The sequence below is a fragment of the Cygnus olor genome, chromosome 5, assembly GCF_009769625.2.
Source record: "Cygnus olor isolate bCygOlo1 chromosome 5, bCygOlo1.pri.v2, whole genome shotgun sequence".
In the NCBI taxonomy this organism is placed as follows: domain Eukaryota; kingdom Metazoa; phylum Chordata; class Aves; order Anseriformes; family Anatidae; genus Cygnus; species Cygnus olor.
Window position 1 is genome coordinate 27,220,830 of NC_049173.1, and position 18,007 is coordinate 27,238,836.

At 40.1% G+C, this 18,007-nt stretch overlaps 1 protein-coding gene across 1 annotated transcript in view; it reads left to right on the top strand.

The window, feature by feature from the left end:
* Positions 1-9,604, top strand: part of LRP5 (LDL receptor related protein 5) — a 166,668-nt gene extending 157,064 nt beyond the window's left edge. The window contains 2 exon segments of the mRNA XM_040558299.1: positions 2,105-2,202; positions 2,838-9,604. Coding sequence (XP_040414233.1) covers positions 2,105-2,202; positions 2,838-3,099 — 360 coding nt within the window. The 3' untranslated portion in view covers positions 3,100-9,604.
* Positions 9,605-18,007: the final 8,403 nt, after the last annotated feature.

The window sequence follows — 18,007 nt, forward strand, 5'->3', positions numbered from 1 at the left end:
ATTCATTCACTTTTCTGTTTGCACAAGCTTGTAATATTAATCTTCTAGCTACTGAGGTGGTTTTTCATTAGTGTTTAATTGGGAGCCCACATGTTGTGTGGGCGTATGTGCCTTTGTGTTTACACGTAAACTGTTATATTATATATGGACATTTTGATGATAGTGCTCTGCCTAGTGACAAGCATGTTCTCTCCCCTTTGAGAAGGGTAAAGATGGAGGAGAGACGACTGAGCTTATTAATTGAAAAGGTAAAATTGGTTAGACTTATTTTCTACATTACCTTCTCACTGAAGCCAAGCTAGTCATGGCTAGCAGATACTGGAATTCAGCAGGCCTCCTAATTTAGTTTGTCTCATGCTTCACCAGCATCTCTGAAACTTGCTGAACAATTTCATGCTAGTACATGGTTGTTGTGTCAGTGCCACACTAAAAAGGATGAATAGAAAAAATGTAGGTGGATTTATTTAAAAGAAAAAATCTTAAATATTGAAAGACAAAAGTAGCCCAAAAGCTGATCCCGGCTCTGCCATTATATAGTATCTACATTTGGCCCAGACTCTTCCATTAGGCTGCTGGCCTAAAACTAACCTGATAGCTACTGGGAATTCTTCTTCCATCCTTTCAGTTCAGGGCTTGTGAGCTAGGACTTTCAGGGACAATATCAGCCTTTTGTTTAGGAAAGGTGGGGTGGCAGATTCTTATACAGGGGCTGTTGTGAGGGCTTTGTTACTGCTGATCCAAATGTTTTGGTCAGTTCTACCTGGTAACTTCTTACCTAGCTTCACATTAACAACAAAAACAAGTGGTCTGAGCATCTAGATGTTTTGGTTTCCCCTCACTGCCCAGTATTTGTTTAATACACCTTAGTAGCACTGATGGATAGTCCGATACAGACTAGGGAAGAATTGGCAATTATGCCAGTTTATATATCTGAGAACCTGGCCACAGGCATACTGGCTGACACTTTTTGCTGTATTTTATCTGAATGTGGAGTGGTGTTGACGCAGATCAGGATAGATCAAGAGGATTCAGAAGTAGAATTCTGGAAGAGATTCTTGGGGCAATTAGATATCATCCCCCACAGCTGGCAATGTGTGGTATTCAAGCTTGTCTGCCTCACATGAAGTCTGGATGCAGGGCTTGACATTATTAGTCACATTATCAGTATTATTGTAGGTGCTGATGAGCTCAGCTCAATGGTCAGGAGTCATTTTGATAGACACCGCACAGTGAAGACCTAAAGGATGATCTCTACTCCAGTGATCTTACAGTATTACTATGAGAGAAGGACAGAGGCTGAGGAAGGATGCTGTCACAGTTACTGTGGCAGGCTGTAGCTCAGCAGAATGCCCTAGAGAGGCTGCTCAGAAGATGCTCACAACAGTAGCAAGGCCTTGCCATCAGCAGCAATGCAATGGTTTTCTGCATTGGAAGGGATGAAGCACTCTCCTTAGTTTTAGGCCACTGTCCTGCTGGTCATGTCACAGGTTCTGCTTCCTGCTAGAGGGGTAAGAACCCTAAAGGGGTTATATTTATCCTGAATCATAACAAGCTGTTTTCATAGATTAATGGTTATCAACAGTCATGTACATGCACACACAGGCTAGGGCAGGCTGTAACTATTTCTTAGCTCCTAGGCTCGTTGCATTGTGAACTGTACCAAACTGGGCCTCCTGACCCTACTATTGTATTACTATTGTAAGTTTAAGACCTGGGGGTGGAACAGACTTTATTTCCTATTAGCATTTGCTGAGGATGATGTCAGTCCTTACGTCCAAGGAACTGCACTGAGATTCAGAAAAACTGGGTCCAGTTTCCAGCTTTACGTCAGCCTTCCAGCAGCACAATGAGCACAGCAAGGAAGGAAATTCCCTTTACCACGAGAACACAGAAGACCTGCAGTGTACCTAAGCCCAGAGTAATCTCTCATAGTGAACTTAGGTGACCTTTAAAAAAAAAAAAAAAAAAAAGCATTAATCTACCCAAACAGCAAGGAGAGGAAACTAAAATAAGGTAGAGTGACCTGTTGAAGACATGAGTAATATTTTCAAAATAGAGTTGTATAATGAACTCAAACTTACGTATTGCTTTTTATTTTTCCTAGATCTTGAACCCACCTCCGTCCCCAGCTACTGATCGCTCCCTGTATAATGCAGAGATGTTTTATTCCTCAAACATTCCTTCAACCACGAGATCTTACAGGTACAGCTCAGATAAAAGATTTGATAAATTTTCTGTTGACCTGTCCTTTAGTTTTGGATCTTAAGCAAAATGTTCTTGTTTGTATGTTGTTGGGTTTTTTTTGAACAAGGTAAAAATGCCACCTTTCCCTCTGCTCATAAATGACCATTCAAATTGAGATTATGCCAGCTGTGACCTTAAACAATGGATTCGCATCTTATTTTGACATAACAGGGTTTAACACCTTTCAACACAGTGTTGCTGATTAAGAATGAAACATATGTGCAATGTATATATTGCTTAGTTATGGTGCCTTAGCAACCTGTGTAGAGAATTTTGGTGTTTTCTGTTAAAACTCTGGTGGATTGACCTATTTGTTAGTGACTGGACTAAATGGTCACGGTGGTCTTCTCTGGCTGTCCAGATCTATAGATCCATCTGGTCAGGGGCTGTCATAATGCTCTGCTGGCTGTGAGTGACTGCCATTCAAATTTAGCACAGTTCAAGTACTTCTTGTTGGTTTCTATCAAAGCCAGAGTTATGGTGCATACAGGATGAATAAACAGCTCTCTTGACTGGGATCACAAATTCTTTTTCAATCTCTTTATTTTCCTTTTCCCCAAACTACAACTAATGTCTATGCGTTTTCTTTGCAGGCCTTACCTTATACGAGGGATAGCTCCACCCACAACCCCATGCAGCACAGATGTGTGTGACAGTGACTATACTACCAGCCGATGGAAGGCCAACAAATACTATATAGATTTAAATTCAGACTCAGACCCTTATCCCCCTCCACCCACACCTCGCAGCCAGTATATGTCGGCAGAAGAAAGTTGCCCTCCGTCTCCTGCCACAGAACGAAGCTATTTTCACCTCTACCCCCCTCCACCCTCTCCTTGTACAGACTCCTCATGACCTCAACAGAAGGAACTTTTCCTGTAAATATTTTTAAATATGAAGATTTAAAATATATATTTTATGATTTAAAGTTAAATAGGGGTGGGATTTTTTTAAAAATGTGAATAAAAATGGGTGGGAGGGATGGGACTGTGAAAATTGTACAGAGGAAGAATATTTATAAAATTGATTTTTTTAACTTAATTTCCATTCTTTTGTGCCATATTTGCCTTTTGAAATCATGGAACTGACTTAATCTCCAAAGGACTGGGGGGTGGGTGGGGGATGTTGAGCTTTTTTGGATTTTGTCACCTTTTTATACGCAAAACGTGTGTAATTATTTTTACTAATGTGAAAAAAAGGTTAAGTGGCTTGTGGGAGGAGAACACTAAAGAAAGACTAATACTCTTGGAGAAGACATGCTTAAATAGAATTGTTTGTCAGTATCTCATCCTTTCTCCACCACTGGGACAAAACGTGCAAAGAGTACCACTGTCAGATGCTCCTGCTGGGAAGCATTCAGCTCCCTTGAAATAGAACTTGTATATGGAGACTTGGATTTTGAACCTCACTCTCCATTTGCTCAGCACTGAACTAAAAGAAGCCTTCTTTTAGCCAAACCTTCCAGCTTAATTACGCTCACAGTTGTGTCCTAACTCATGCCAACAGTGCATGTTGCCAGTTCTGGAACTGATTCTAGCTAAAAATATATCCAGACCCAAAAAGCTTATTTTAGCTCCAGTCAGTTCCCCACTTTGAATGTGTGGTAGTAGAATCAGTTATACTGACCTGTCACGGAGATCAAGGGGCTCTTAACATAGCTTTTAAGCGGAGAGAAATGCCTGACGAGCTGCAGCTTTGCTCAGACTCGCCATTTTAATGGTGATGAAACCAAGCTCCTTCATCCTTTTCTAGCAGCCACTTCATTGTGAGGCTTTGGTGACTTGTCTGAGAAGGAGCTGTGATAGTCAGCTGCTTCTCAAAAAGCAGTGGTACTTCAGTTTTTACCCAAAAGTCCGGTAATTCACTGTGCTGCGTCTCTGAGGTGTTTACCTGTGTTGAACTGATCAGAGAATTGCTTCGTCTTTGATGTTCGTTTCACAAAGTGGGATGATATGGTGTTCATTTAAATGAGAGAGCTGTTGCTTATTAATCTGCGTTTGTAGAAAATGTTACCTGCCTAGCTCAAAAACAAAACGCCTGCCATTTTGAACAATTTAGTCGTGTCATCAAAATTTTCCACCAAATTAGTTCAGGTTTAGAAACATAAAAAGCACAGGAATTAGAGAAGACATAGTTCTAATTCTCTTAAAATAATAATAATAAAACAACAAAATTCTCCAACAAACTCCTGTATCCTCAGGACACCACGATCATTGAAGTGCTCGTGCTTCCAGCTCCTACCAAAAAACTTTGTGAATGGGGGGCTAGAATCCGTGCCTTTCACAATATCGGAGATTTTTTTTTGCTTCCATTCTTCTCTTGCTGTAACAACAAGGATTGGGTATTGCATGTCACTCACAAATCCAGCTCTGATGATGGTAAAATCCAGCTCTGATGATGATAATGTGAGTGCCTACCTGGACATCTGAGGGAAGATCTGAATATGCAGACCTGCACCTGTTTCTGCAGCTGCTGAATAACAGATGTGTTAGGTCTTTGACAGCCTTAATATTGTTGGCAACAACGAAAAATTTTTCTTTTTTGAATTTAATTCATATTTGGTTTGGGGTCTTAGGGGCTGGGACCACAGTGTTCTGATCCAGTTTGTGTTTCCAGATTTGTTAGTGCAGATCTGTCTTCCAACCTACATTGCTCGAGGATATTTGTGCTGGCACTGGTGTATTACTGAAACTTTTTAAGTACCTTTTATTACCTTCATGGCTAAACTTTCACTTCTGAGATTCACGTTTGGCACAAAGATGATGCCCACCATTTTCTTTGTGGAGAAAAATACAGAATTGGAGAATACAGCACTGGAGTTTTGAGTTTAAGAATGGATTATCTTCTCCTATCCCCTGTCAACATTAGTAACTATAGCATGCCATGAGAGACAAGGTCATAGATTGTTACTCTTAGGATGACTTGGCAGATCTCTGAAAAAGTGTCAATGATTTGGTAAAACAAAAGAGCGCTTTCATGTGATCATGTTTCAGTGAACTAAATCATGACTTTAGATCCACAGATATTTTATGTATCACATCAATCATATGAAGGAATACTTGTCCTGCGTTACAGCAGTTGGTGTAATTTCACATCATCTGTAGTTTTGTGCATAACCATTTGCCACTTACAATGAATGCATTAACTGTTTCATGTTACAGTCCTAGCTTAGAACCACATCATATTAATTTCCCTGTGTTCCTGTGATGACACTGGATGAAAAATTACCTTTTTAAAAAAAAAAAATTAAACCACTGGTCATTTTAAAGAGCCACAACTGTAGCAGTCCTAACCACTTCATCTTGTATCCTAGTGCAAAGTTTGGAGTTGAATCCAAGAAAATTAGCAGTCGTGCTGAGAGTTAAACTGTCTTAAGGGTCAAATTCTTTTGGACCTTAGGTATTCAGTAGGAAGCAATCACTTTCTGAATGGAATGAATTAAGCATGAATGAATTAAGTCTTTTATTTCAGTTGGACATTCAGATCCTCTTGCTGCTGATATTTGCTGAGAAATTACTTCGTCTGAGGGACTTGAGGTTTTGTGATCAGAATCTAAGTCCCACTCTGCTCCATACTATTGATTAAAAGCCTTTCTAAAAAGAACTTGTATGCAAATTTAGCATCAAAACATTTAAATACTAAAATATTACTTTTGATTGCTGTAGGCTATCTACTATAAAAGGATTAATGCACTCCTGGTGTCAGAAAATATGATATATTTGAATGAGAGGAGCTACTTCTCCCCAGAACTATCTCCCAACGAGTTTTTAGTAAAGCGTGGTTTCTATCCTGTGAGCTTTCAGGCTAAAACTTCGAAAACAGATGCTAGTTTCTTCTAGATCAGGACGAGGGAAAGAGTTGCACGGAATTACTGAATGCATATGATGAATTGTAGCATTTCAGGGCTAAACAGGAAGTAAGTGGGGAAGAGCTGTCTAATTGAGGTTTAAGCATAATTCTACTACTGCAAAAATTCTACTACTACTACTACTGTAGTCTGAGAAAGCAGGCTGAAATATCCCAGGAGTTCTGCCCTGAGAATCTGCAGGGGGATGCATGCGACTAGACTATCTGTGTGAACTTGTGAGTATTTGTATCAGTTTATTCAAATGTTTTCCAAGCCCATTATGACTACATATCACCACTTAAAGCAGCTCAGGATGTAATATAGAACAGTGTCTGGATGACAGCTAGTGATAGGCAAATGATCAGGTTGATTTTGTGTCACGTTGAAAGGACAGATGTCCTAGCAGCTGATTTGCCTTCCAGTGCAGTCATAAAAGCTGCTACTAGGGACGTCTTCTCTTTGTCTTTGTCCTGTTTGCAGAACAGATGTAGCAGCAGTGTGAAGATGTAAGGTAAATAAGCAGACTTAAAATTAAATCATGGTCTTCAGTACTGAAGTATCCTTTAATTTCAAGCAAAGGATTTGTGTAAATTATTGATGGACTTCAGCTGGACTGATCAACAGACACTGCACCCTGAAATTTACAGTGGGTGTCATTGATTAGTTCACTACTGCTGGATGATTTTGAGGAAACTTTATTAGTATTGCCTAGTTGTTTTAGTGTTTCAATTTGCCTGCTTGGACAGATTGCCAAAGAGCAGTCAAGCTAAGATTAAGTCTGTATGTACAACAAACTGTGTTTTCTTCAGAGTAATGTCAGAGTACAAAATGTCCCAAAAATGAAGTTGTGCCATTATCATCATGATCTAAAGAGGAAAGGTGAAATAATCGAAAAATTTCTTCTTTTTCAATAACGGGTTTGACTTTTTGGTAATAAAGTTTGATCACTCTGGTTTGCAAAGAGTGCAAGCACTCCCTTAAAGTTCTGATTCTTTTCAAAGTAACAACAAAATGGTCTCTCTCTCTTCAACATGTCCCACACACCTGGGATAGGCTTTTTGGAGATCTCCAGGTCCAAGCCCATTTACCCTGGACCTATATTTAGTCTGATATTTAGAAGGTCATACGCTAGATATAAGACTCATCATATTCTTCCATTTTTATGGGGGCCAACTAGTCATAGTTGGATTCTGGGGCTTTTGAAACTCTTAAGTGTCTGGGCACAGCAATGAACAAGGATTTGGAGGCAGCAGCACTCAGTAGGGGCTTGTCATGCTGGGCTGATGTCAATCACACTCCATTGCCCGTAGGGTAGATCCCTTTACTAGAGAGAACTCCATTGCTGCCCTTCATTAGAGCCTGTGGAGCATGTTGTAGTACTTTATGAGTGTGGTCAGTCAGACTTCACAAAAGTTGTGTGTATCTTGTTTGCTTCAAGCGTTATCAGAAGCAGATCTTTTCTGATGTCAGTCATTTTGTTGGGGTATGTGTTGAGTCACTCCAAATGAGTAGCTGTGCTTATAATTGTACTACAAGTGATATCCATTAATGTCAGGAAATGAAAACAGAAGGCAGGCATGTTCCCAATAATTAATAACACACAAGAGTGCCTGGCATGGCGCCCTGAGTTAGAAATAACATATTTGCTGCTACAGTGCTGAGGGACATCTTATAAACTTCGATGTTTGGACTGAGCCTTAGACAAGCCACAGTCAAAGATGACAGTCGTTTACAGATCACATATTCAGTTGTTTCCATGCTCAGTTATGAGTGCATTATAAATGTTGAGTGCAGTCCTCACCAGAAGTTTGACTTCTCTGTAAAAGACTCAGGGAAGGCTGTGTCCTAAATGCTGAAAGTGCCTGCTGGTTCTGTTACTCTTCCATTATGCAATGCAACGTTTTCTGTTCACCATTAAATGGAAAAAGCCTTTCCTTCATTTATGAGGAGTTTAGCTAAACAGCTCAAGATATTTACGAAATGTTAAAAGAAATAGTCTTATACATAGGTATTTTTAGTGCTGTCATGTCTGCTAGCTCTCCCTCAAGAAAACAATTTACAAAAATTTTTTTTTTTTTTTTTGTAAAGGGGATCTTTTCTTTACTACGTTTATTTTGCAGTTGGCCAACTATGCTGTGGGTCTCTTCACATAAAATCATAACCCCTGGGCAAGGGGTTGGGAGTGGGGGAAAGGAGAAATTGATTTTAAATGAGCCTACTGATAGGAATGATGGAAACCAGTCTGATACAAATGGCTTCTGCATTCCACAACAAAATTCCTCGTGTGCCACATGCTGACCATGCTCCCAGCTGCCCGAGGCAGCAAGTCAGCCTACCTTGGCTGTTTGCAGCACAACTCACAGCCCTCATTGCAGCCCGCCTCGGGAGTCGGGGGCTTGGTTTTCTCCAGAATCCTGGTGACTAAAAGACCACAATCCCCATTCCTAAACGGGATGTTTTATATTCACAAAATACATGCAGAGAACATGCCTTGAAGGAGTTATCAGAGGAGAAAAGCGACTTTGACAGCCACAGTAAGTGACAGCCCAATTCACCAGCATTCATGTCTTTGAAAAGCAAGTACTCCCACTGATGCCCGTTTCTGTAAGAAAAGAGTAATGCTGCTCTTGTGACAGCATTCCCAGGGTAGCTCCGTTTGACAAAGGGAGTGATGTTCCAGTTTGGTTTGTACAGAGATCCTGCAGCGTGCAAATAAGTATGGAAGTGTTTTAGTTGCAACTACAGCTGCAATAGTTGTAAATGGAATTAATCAGCCTAAAGAGAAAAAAACAAAAGCTATTGAAAACAGGAGGACTGCTTTGCTGTTGGATGTGAAATTTGGAGGGCATCATAAAGAAAAACTCTAACCCAGACTGCTTTCTTACTTATCTAATTGTATTGTAATTGCTGCTATTGTAAATGTACATGAATATACAAAGACTACCAAGAATTTTTATGATAAACCCACACGATCTTTTTTATATTTATATTAAAATGTGTATTCTGCAAAAAGCCTAATAATTACAGCTTTATATGTGTATCATTTTGTAGAATTTGTTACTACAAAGGACAAGCAAACCCAATACTTAAGTGCCTTGTGTATTTTAAACAGCTCAGACATCGACTGGGGAAAGAAGTAAAGCCTTAAATCACAAATGTCCCCAGAATCATTCGCTGATTGTACTCCCCTGGTTCTAACACAGCATCATGTTACTGCTAGGGTTCTCCTCAGTTAAAATACATACAGCCTCAAGTGGAAGAGAAAGCTGACAACTTTTGATTTTTTTTGAGCGTATTTATCTTAAGTTTGTAATATATCAGAATTTGTCTCAAATGCATTATTTCAAGTGGACTTTTATATATTCATATCTGTTTCAACAGCAATCTTGACACCTCTTAAGTACATAACATTAAAAAGAAATGCCAACAAGTGATACTTATGTATTTGGGGATTAAATTGACATTATTTTCAGATTGTCACTGCAGTACTGTTCATTAAAGCCATTTATTGTGTTACAGCAAGTCTTTACCAATTGTTTTTCCAAATATGGCCTTCCAGCATACAAATGAACCTACTGGTAAAGTCTTAAGAAAAATTTCTTTTGAGGCTTTCCTCACTTAAGACAATTACACATTAACAATTTTCTGGTCATGAAACTGCAATGTTTCTTTATGTTAACAAAACTGAAGTCTTGTTTGAAGTAACCGATATTTTGTATAAATATCTGTAAGGATAACAGATTCTGCATTTGTACTATAGATTTTGTGGATTTTGTTTTATAATAAATACTTTTAAAAGATTCAATTAGCAGCCCTTTTTATGAACAATGATGTTTCATCATCTACAGTAGAGACAAGTAACCAGTGTATCACAATTGTTTTAGATACTGTTTGGTAAGGATAGTGTTGCTCTCTCCTTGTTTTTATTTTAAAATATATAGAGCAAGGAGGTGAAGAGGTTGATTGGAAAATTGATTGTCTTTAAGATTACAATTGTTAGCACACTATAGAGTCTACCACAACATTGTTGGCATTGTTACCTTGTAAAAAAAAGTCGCACTTCATAGCAATAACCTATGTGGTTTTGCTAGACTGGATGAGATCTGTATTTTTTTTTTCTTTTTTAACGTATTTTTTTCAGGCAGGTGCAGTTAAAATGAAAGCCAAACTGAACAGAAGCCCACTTCTCCTTGATAATAAACTTACTTAGAGGATCAGACCTAGAGACTCAGGAGTTAGTGTTGGGTTGAAAAAGACTGAGTAATATGTGCTCTTGGGAGCCCGCTGTCGTGACATGGGCATTGTGAGAAATAGTGTTCACTGGAAATGCTTAGAATCGCTCAGATCATCTGCAGTCAGACCCCAGAATTGCTTTTCAGAGCTCAGGCACTGTCGAATGACCAACAGGTGTAGGGACAAAAGTTCCACAGTCTTAAAACAGAGAGGATTGGATTTCCTTGCTGTAACCTCAGTGAGACATGACTGCAGCTAAGGTTGGGGAAAGAAACTTGAAGAGGCATAGGCTGACTTTCCACCTTGTTCATAAAACTATGGAGAGGGCTGCTGAGAAAGAGACAGCATCTTCTCTTCCAATTTTGCTAAAGGGTTACCTCTGGCTGAAGAAGGTAAGTAGCAGTCATTTTAAAAGGAATTCTCACTTCTTTTCTATGTTCTGCATCATTTAAAGTAGTTTCAAATGCTTTGAATTACTTCTTCTGAAAACACATTAGTGATTTGTTTGGTTGGTTTTTGGTTTTTAATTGGAGTAGCATGTTCTCTCTCACATTATAGCAACCGCTTTTGTTTTTAGGAATCTGTCTAATTATATACTTCTTAATATTTAAAACTAGACAGGATTATTATGTGGTATTTTCTCTGCATGGGGGGATACTCTGTAGCATGCAGTGTAAGAGATCAGACAATTCATAATTCTCTCCTACATGAACGAACAGAAACCCAGAAACACTTTATACTTGTACTATTTTCCAAAACTCAGGAACTCACGTGTCTAGAAAGACTGAAATCCTCAGCATTACCAGCATTTTCTCTCATTCAAGTGAAATAGTTTAGCTACTATCAACTTAAATTCTATATAGTGTTTGACCTATTGCCTCATAGGTCCTTTTTCTGTCTATAAAACAAGTTTCTGTCTGTGATGTTTACATAAACGTAAGTGAAACTCAGTGCGTCTGCTAATCTTTGACAAAGTAAAGCTGAGTTATCAGCATTAAGTGTCTGTTTTTCCACAGGTCTCAGTGTATCTGTGATTTCACAGAAAGTAGACTGAGGATTTATAAGAATAAGCAGTTCTGTTAGTTTGTAACTGTGGAGTGAGGGAGAATTGACTGTGAAACAAAGATTAGGTAGAAGACATAAATCAAAAAGGATAAGGAAAGACTCCAGGTCTCCTCAAAGACATGTCAGGTACGTCAACAGGCTAGAGAGAGCAGTCAATCCCCCCAAATATGCAAAGAACATCCATCGGAGATCAAAGCCTGCAGTTATGGCAGAATTGTTCTGCTAACACAGACATAACTTATCCCATTTCACAGACATATCCTATCACAAGGTAATAGTTCTAACAACAAATGACGTATCTGTAAAGCTGTATGTATCTGCGTGTCAGCAATACTTGGAGCTGCAGAGAAATTTAAAATTAGAATCTGTATTTGGATTTCAAAAATCTCTAGCATCGTAGTGTCTGAAACTCATGCTTGGAGACAGAAAAGTTTTTTTTTTTTTTTTTTTTTTTTTTTTAAGTACCTTAAGGCTGGGGAGAAGATAAAGCATGTGTAGGAAAGAACAGTGATATGTATATATTAACAAAATCATGTTACAAGCATCTAAAGTACAAAGCCAGTCTAGGCCAGAAACCCATAACCAACCACCCATGGACCAAATGTGATAGCTCAGCAGGTGTGCCATGTACAGGCACACAAAGGCTTAATGTTTTGCTTAAGATGGGTAAAAGGAAGATCCAGGAACAGAATACAATTTTCAGGGTCCTGATGCAGAACCCAGATTATTTCCCCTTTTGCTTTAAGGCTGCATCGGCCTTGTTAAAAGGACCATTGGGCATACAGGCAGATTGATATGGGAAGATAGCTTTACAATTGTTCCTACCACAGCTGACTCTTGAATCCTACAATGAGCCTTCATTGCAGTAATACTACATACATGTGTATATATATTTTTTTGTATGTGTGTGCGCTGAAGAAAACAGCATCTCTGCTAAGCAACTTTGTCTGTGTAGCTATAGCAGCAATTTATTTGGTGCCTGATCCAGTAACTATGAGGGGGAATCTCATCCAACATGATGGAGAACGGGAGAGGTTGACAACGTCCCTGACTATAGCTCATCAGTGGGTGAGATTAATCATTAAAGGAGCCAGCTCTTGTCAATTTGACACGTGCTTTTCTCCCAGCTTTATTATGCTTTGGTATGCTTATACTTAATTTTTTTTGCATTTCATTTAGTACACTCATGTTTGGATTGTTTGCATGTTGCTTAGGATGCTTATGCTTAAATCATTTACATTTTGCCTAGATATAGATGTTTGTGTAGTTAAGGCTCACTGCTACAATAAAATCGCTGCTACTTGGCACTCAGTTCATTGCCACTTTGTTGTCTAGTATCCAAAGAACCCTGTTGTGCTGTGACATTTTTGGCATACTGGGAAGGATAGCAGGCACAAAATGACTAACGATAGATGGAATGCCTTGGAGGAGATGTCTGAAGGGATGTTGGAAGGGACTGTCCTGTAGTCAGGACTGGATCTGATCAAATTGCTCTGACCCTGCTAATGTTTGGGAACAATCTGTGGGCTGACATTAATGCCAGAAAAATAAATTAGGCAAAGAAAAAGGAAGGTCTGATCAAACTTCTATGTTGCTGTTGGAGGGTGTCTGAGAATGATAAAGATGATTTATAAAGAAAAATTGAACAATTAGAATCTGAGTTCCAGGTTTAATGAAACAATATCAGAACAGGAAAATGGATGTGAAAAATCTCGTGACCACTACACAATTTGGGGGAGATCAGATTGAAAATCGTATCATTGAAAAATCCTCAAAAGAAGGATGAACAACCCCAATCCTCCATTTTAGTGGCAGATCTGGAAGGTGGGGATGGGAATATTTGGTCATCCAGTGACAATGAGGGGGATTCTACTGGCAAGTAGATAGTCTGGTATCCAAAGAACCCTGTTGTCCTGTGACCCTTATGTTTCACTATCATGAGACCGGTTTGGCTTTTTAGAACTAAGTTAATCACTCATACATTTTCTTCTTTGGAGGTAAACACAGAAGGTTTGCAAATCCAGAGATGAGAACTGGGAAAATGCAAATGCCCAGGAGGATCAAAGGATCTTATATAAAAACAAACAAACTAATGCTGTCCTTATATCCCTTATTTGCAGACATCTGCATGGTGCCAGGGCAAGGGCATGGGGATGATTTAGCATTTCAGGGAGAAGAATCCTCAACATGTCTTTCCTCCTATCCTTGTCATCAACCACAGCATAAGTGCAGGCATTTTGGGCTGCTTTTGTTTACAGACTGTGATGTTTGACAGCAGCTGGGAATAATTTCTCCCATGTAGACTGTTTTGCTTGTCTCTAACAGGAAGTATGCAAGCACCTGACCTGCCGGTAGATAGCATGGTCCTTTGGCCTGGAGCGGCCTGTGTTTGGCTCTTCATTTCTAACAGAAAGGCATTAGTTTACCCATGATGTGACTCCTGCCTACTGCTTGGTGTTTAAACAGTTCTGACAACTGATTCTTTGGTGTTGCTGAAAACAATGTCTATCTATATTTATCTATGTTTATATATATACACATGGACTTCCCTGTCCCTCACTTCTGTACTGTCCTTTTTTTGAGAACACATATAGAGAATCATAGAATGGTTTCGGTTGGATGGGACCTTAAATATCATCTAATTCCAACCCCCTGCCATGGGCAGGGACACCTCCCACCAGCCCAGGTTGCTCCAAGCCCCATCCAGCCTGGCCCTGTGCATTTCCAGGCATGGGGCCTCCACAGCCTCTGTGGGCAGCCTGGGCCAGGGTCTTACCACCCTCTGAGTGAAGACTTACATCCTAATATCTAATCTAAACCTACCTACCTTTTAGTTTAAAAGCATTACTGCTTGTCCTATCACTACACCCCCTTACAAAGAGTCCCTCCCCAGCTTTCCTGCAGCCCCCTTTAGGCTCTGGCAGGCTGCTGTAAGGTCTCCCCAGGGCCTTCTCTTCTCCAGGCTGAACAACCCCAGCTCCCTCAGCCTGTCTTCATAGGAGAGGTGCTCCAGCCCTTTGATCATCTTCATGGCCCTCCTCTGGACTTGTTCTAATATGTCCATATCTCTACATGTATTTTCTTTCTCTCTATTTGTAACTGCTACATATGCTTAGATGTGAATGCTTGATTATCTAAAAATTAACTCTCCTTGACCCTTCCCCATTGAAATCAACTCCCACACATACAACCAAGCCAAGCCAAGCCAGATTCCCAGAAAGAAAATATACATTTGCTACCCTGTTGTTCAGTTCTGTACTGTCCCTTTTTTGAGCTTTGTTCCTTGCCACAGGCTTAAATGGCTGTGATGAACATTGTGTCCTTTGTGAAGGCTTCAGACGTGAGACAGATTAGGCTTAAGCTACACTGGTATGATGCTGTGGGGAGCAAAGGCTGGTGCAGGACCTAGAAGACCTGGAAAAAGCCAGACTCTGGGCTGGGAGCTTGCAAATAGCCTGTCCAGGTAAGGCCTGCTCTAAACTGTGCTGTTCATCATGAGGTTGCATAAACCCAGAGTGTATTTCAATAAGAAAGAGATCAATTTTCTGGAGATGCTTTTGCCTCTCCTGTCTGGGAGGATGGCCTTTGTTCTTCTCATTAATTAAATAATTTGGGTCCTCTTCTGGCATAGAAAATCAGAAGCATTAAATGTCTGTAATCTCAGACCCTGCATATGAGTGATGTGAGAAAGCAGTGCCTAACTCATTACTCAAATGAGAAGACACAAGTAATTACAGCCTAGCGTCCACTCCTAGCTCCTCTTCTTACTGCTTTCTGTACATTGTGTGGGCTCTCGCCATCACACCTCAACAAATGTCTAGAAAATATCAGCTGTGGCAACCCCCAATTGCAAAATAGATATATTCTCACTCCATCCCATGGGCAGGTGCTGAGGTATCTGAGCATCTTCACCTGGCTGCTGCAAGGGAAAATGTTACCCTTCCCCTCCAGATGGACCAGCATTAATGAGACACAGAAGAGCTGCCCGTCTAGAATTTAACTTTCTAGTGGCAGATTGAGTTTATGATGGAATATTAGTGAGAGAGCATCTTAATGCATTATTTCTTTGCCACTCCCTGTGCTCCTTCCCTTGTCCCCACCCCTCTTCCACCAGAGACAGAGTACTTACATTTCTTATCCAAACATGCCACCTACTGTTGGCATGGGAAGTATGGTATAGTCAGTAAAGGCAGTGCATACATTAACCAAACTAAATGCAATGCTTATTTCCATTGCAAAACCAAGCGAAGGACCTGGGTATCACAGGTTAGTCTGCTCTCTGCCGTCGTGGAAGAATCATACCATGTAAATGCCATGGAGTAGCAAGGCCCAAACCTCGACAAACTTACAGCCTACCATGATGTTAGTCAGAGCTGGAGCACTTAACAGACACTGCCTGAACAATCCCTTTTCAGCCTCCTGCTGAGTTTCTAACAGAGCAGGGGTGGAGTCAGTGGAGGTAGGAAAAAATGGTGTTCAAATGATACTGGAAGTGCAAAGCAACACTCAATGGCTGCTTAGTAAGAGTAGTGTTAGCAAAGAAGGACTAGAGGAAATGGTTTCATAAGAATGAAATAATCATCTCTAACTTCTTTTAGTGAACAGAGTAGCGTTTAGATGAGTGTATACTGGAGAGAAAGTGTTAAACCTCCTAGAGAAGAAGAGACGTGTTTAGAAGCAATGCAGAAACTAATCCTTCCTACCCACCCCGCTCCCCCACGTGGCTGAAAGTGAATCAGACTTCCTTTGCTTCTCCCTCCTCTCAGTTTCCTAATAGCTGGGTGAGAAAGGGGAAGAGGGGATTCCTCAGAGGCAGTTGAGGGAGAAAGCTGTCTCCTACCATTGGAAATCCAGGTCCAGGAAGAAGGTGGATGGTCCTTGAGGTTGGAGGAGGATAGCAGGAGCATCAGAGTTTAAGCAGGAAGTTAAAGCATGTAAGGTTAATTTGGGGGGAATGAATAAGTGGGGTGAGGTGAACAAAAAAGGAATGAGTTAGAGGGAGAGGCTAACAAGAAGCTTGATGATCTGTCCTAGGCAGACTTTTCTGTCCCTTTCTGTAACATAATTTTACATTAAGGCCTCTTTTATTTAAGTCCAAGTCATCTTTTTTCTCCATATTTTGGAGAGTCAGTTGTTCTGCAGCCATGTTAAGTCTGAGTACTGGGGACTTGGGGAAAATAAAGGCAGACAAAAACAGTGATTAAAAACCCTATCGATGATCTTTCTGTAGTTTGGCTCAATGTGTTCTCAGTATGTTAGACTGATAATTCAATTACAGGATAGTTACTGCAATTGAAAAACTTGCATAGACAGTACTCTTATTTTCCTGTGATTATTTTAAGGTTACTCTTATTTTCTATTTTCTCACCTTCTCGATTGGGGCGCAGCTGTTTTGTATTGGTGCTTTTCACTCAGACTTGTTCAGTGTGTTTTCCCATTCATGCAAAGTTACGCTTCTTGACACTTACTATGAATTTACTGAAAGATGTGTGACCTTAATGTGAAGTCTAATGGAGATTAGTTTTTGTGCGTGCATGTAGATGGGATCTTTCCAGGTTTAAGCTGTGGTAATACCTATTAGAGTAGCAATAATGTCAGTGAGGTTAAGAACTACAAGCTCATTGTGCAAATTCCCCCATATTAATTTTTTGAAGACAGATACTTGTGGGAAACACCCAAAATGTCTTAATATGAATGAATGACAGATAAATCTTATTCCATATCTTCCTGTATTTTGTTTTGTTTCAAGCCAGGTTATATGCCTAAGCTTTTGGCTGCATTTTTTTTCTATTTTGTCCTTGAAAGGCATACCTCTTGGATCACGCTATCAATTTTGTTTATGTTGTTTAAACAAGTCTATTATGAGTTAGCCAGTCTGCTTTACCTAGAACTTGAGTACGATTCCTTGTGTCTTTTAGAAGTGAGTCCATAACTGATATCAGCAGAACACATATATATTTTATATATGTGGACTCGTTGCATATGTTTAGAGACACTACTCCAGTTACGGCATCCTTATTATCGTGTACTTTGCTAAAACAGTGTGGGGACTGGTTATCACTTCAGCGCAGTGTTAGAAATGGTTCTTCTTGGCAGGCCAGCAAATACTTACTCTCTTCATTGGAAATGCTGCAATTGTTGGACTATTGTACCTAGGGAGCTTATATGGTGAACTGCAGCCCAGTGATACCTCTGCTGAGGTTTGTTGTGATGTTATAAAATGGTATTAGAAGGTTGAGGATAAACTCTAAAATAGCACACAGGCCTCTAAAAGATGTCAATCTGACAAGTCCTGCCTGAAATGCTGTGTTGTGCTTGAGATATCCAGAAGAACTGACCCCATACCTAACGATGTGTTAATGTACATGCTTCATAATCAGTGACTTTTCTGTAAGCTGTCCCAACTCCTGCCTTTGTACTATAAATCCAGGAACTAAGTGACCTTGCATTTAAACTCCCAGACGAGACTGGTATGTTTGGCATGCTCTGAACACACCTAACTCCTCCTGCCTGTGCAGAGTCGGACTCAGGCCAACGCTGACTCTGAAAACGTTGGGCTGATGTCGTAGGTCTGCTGCAGCCTGAGAAGACTGAAAAATAAGTGTTGAGAGTGTAGCT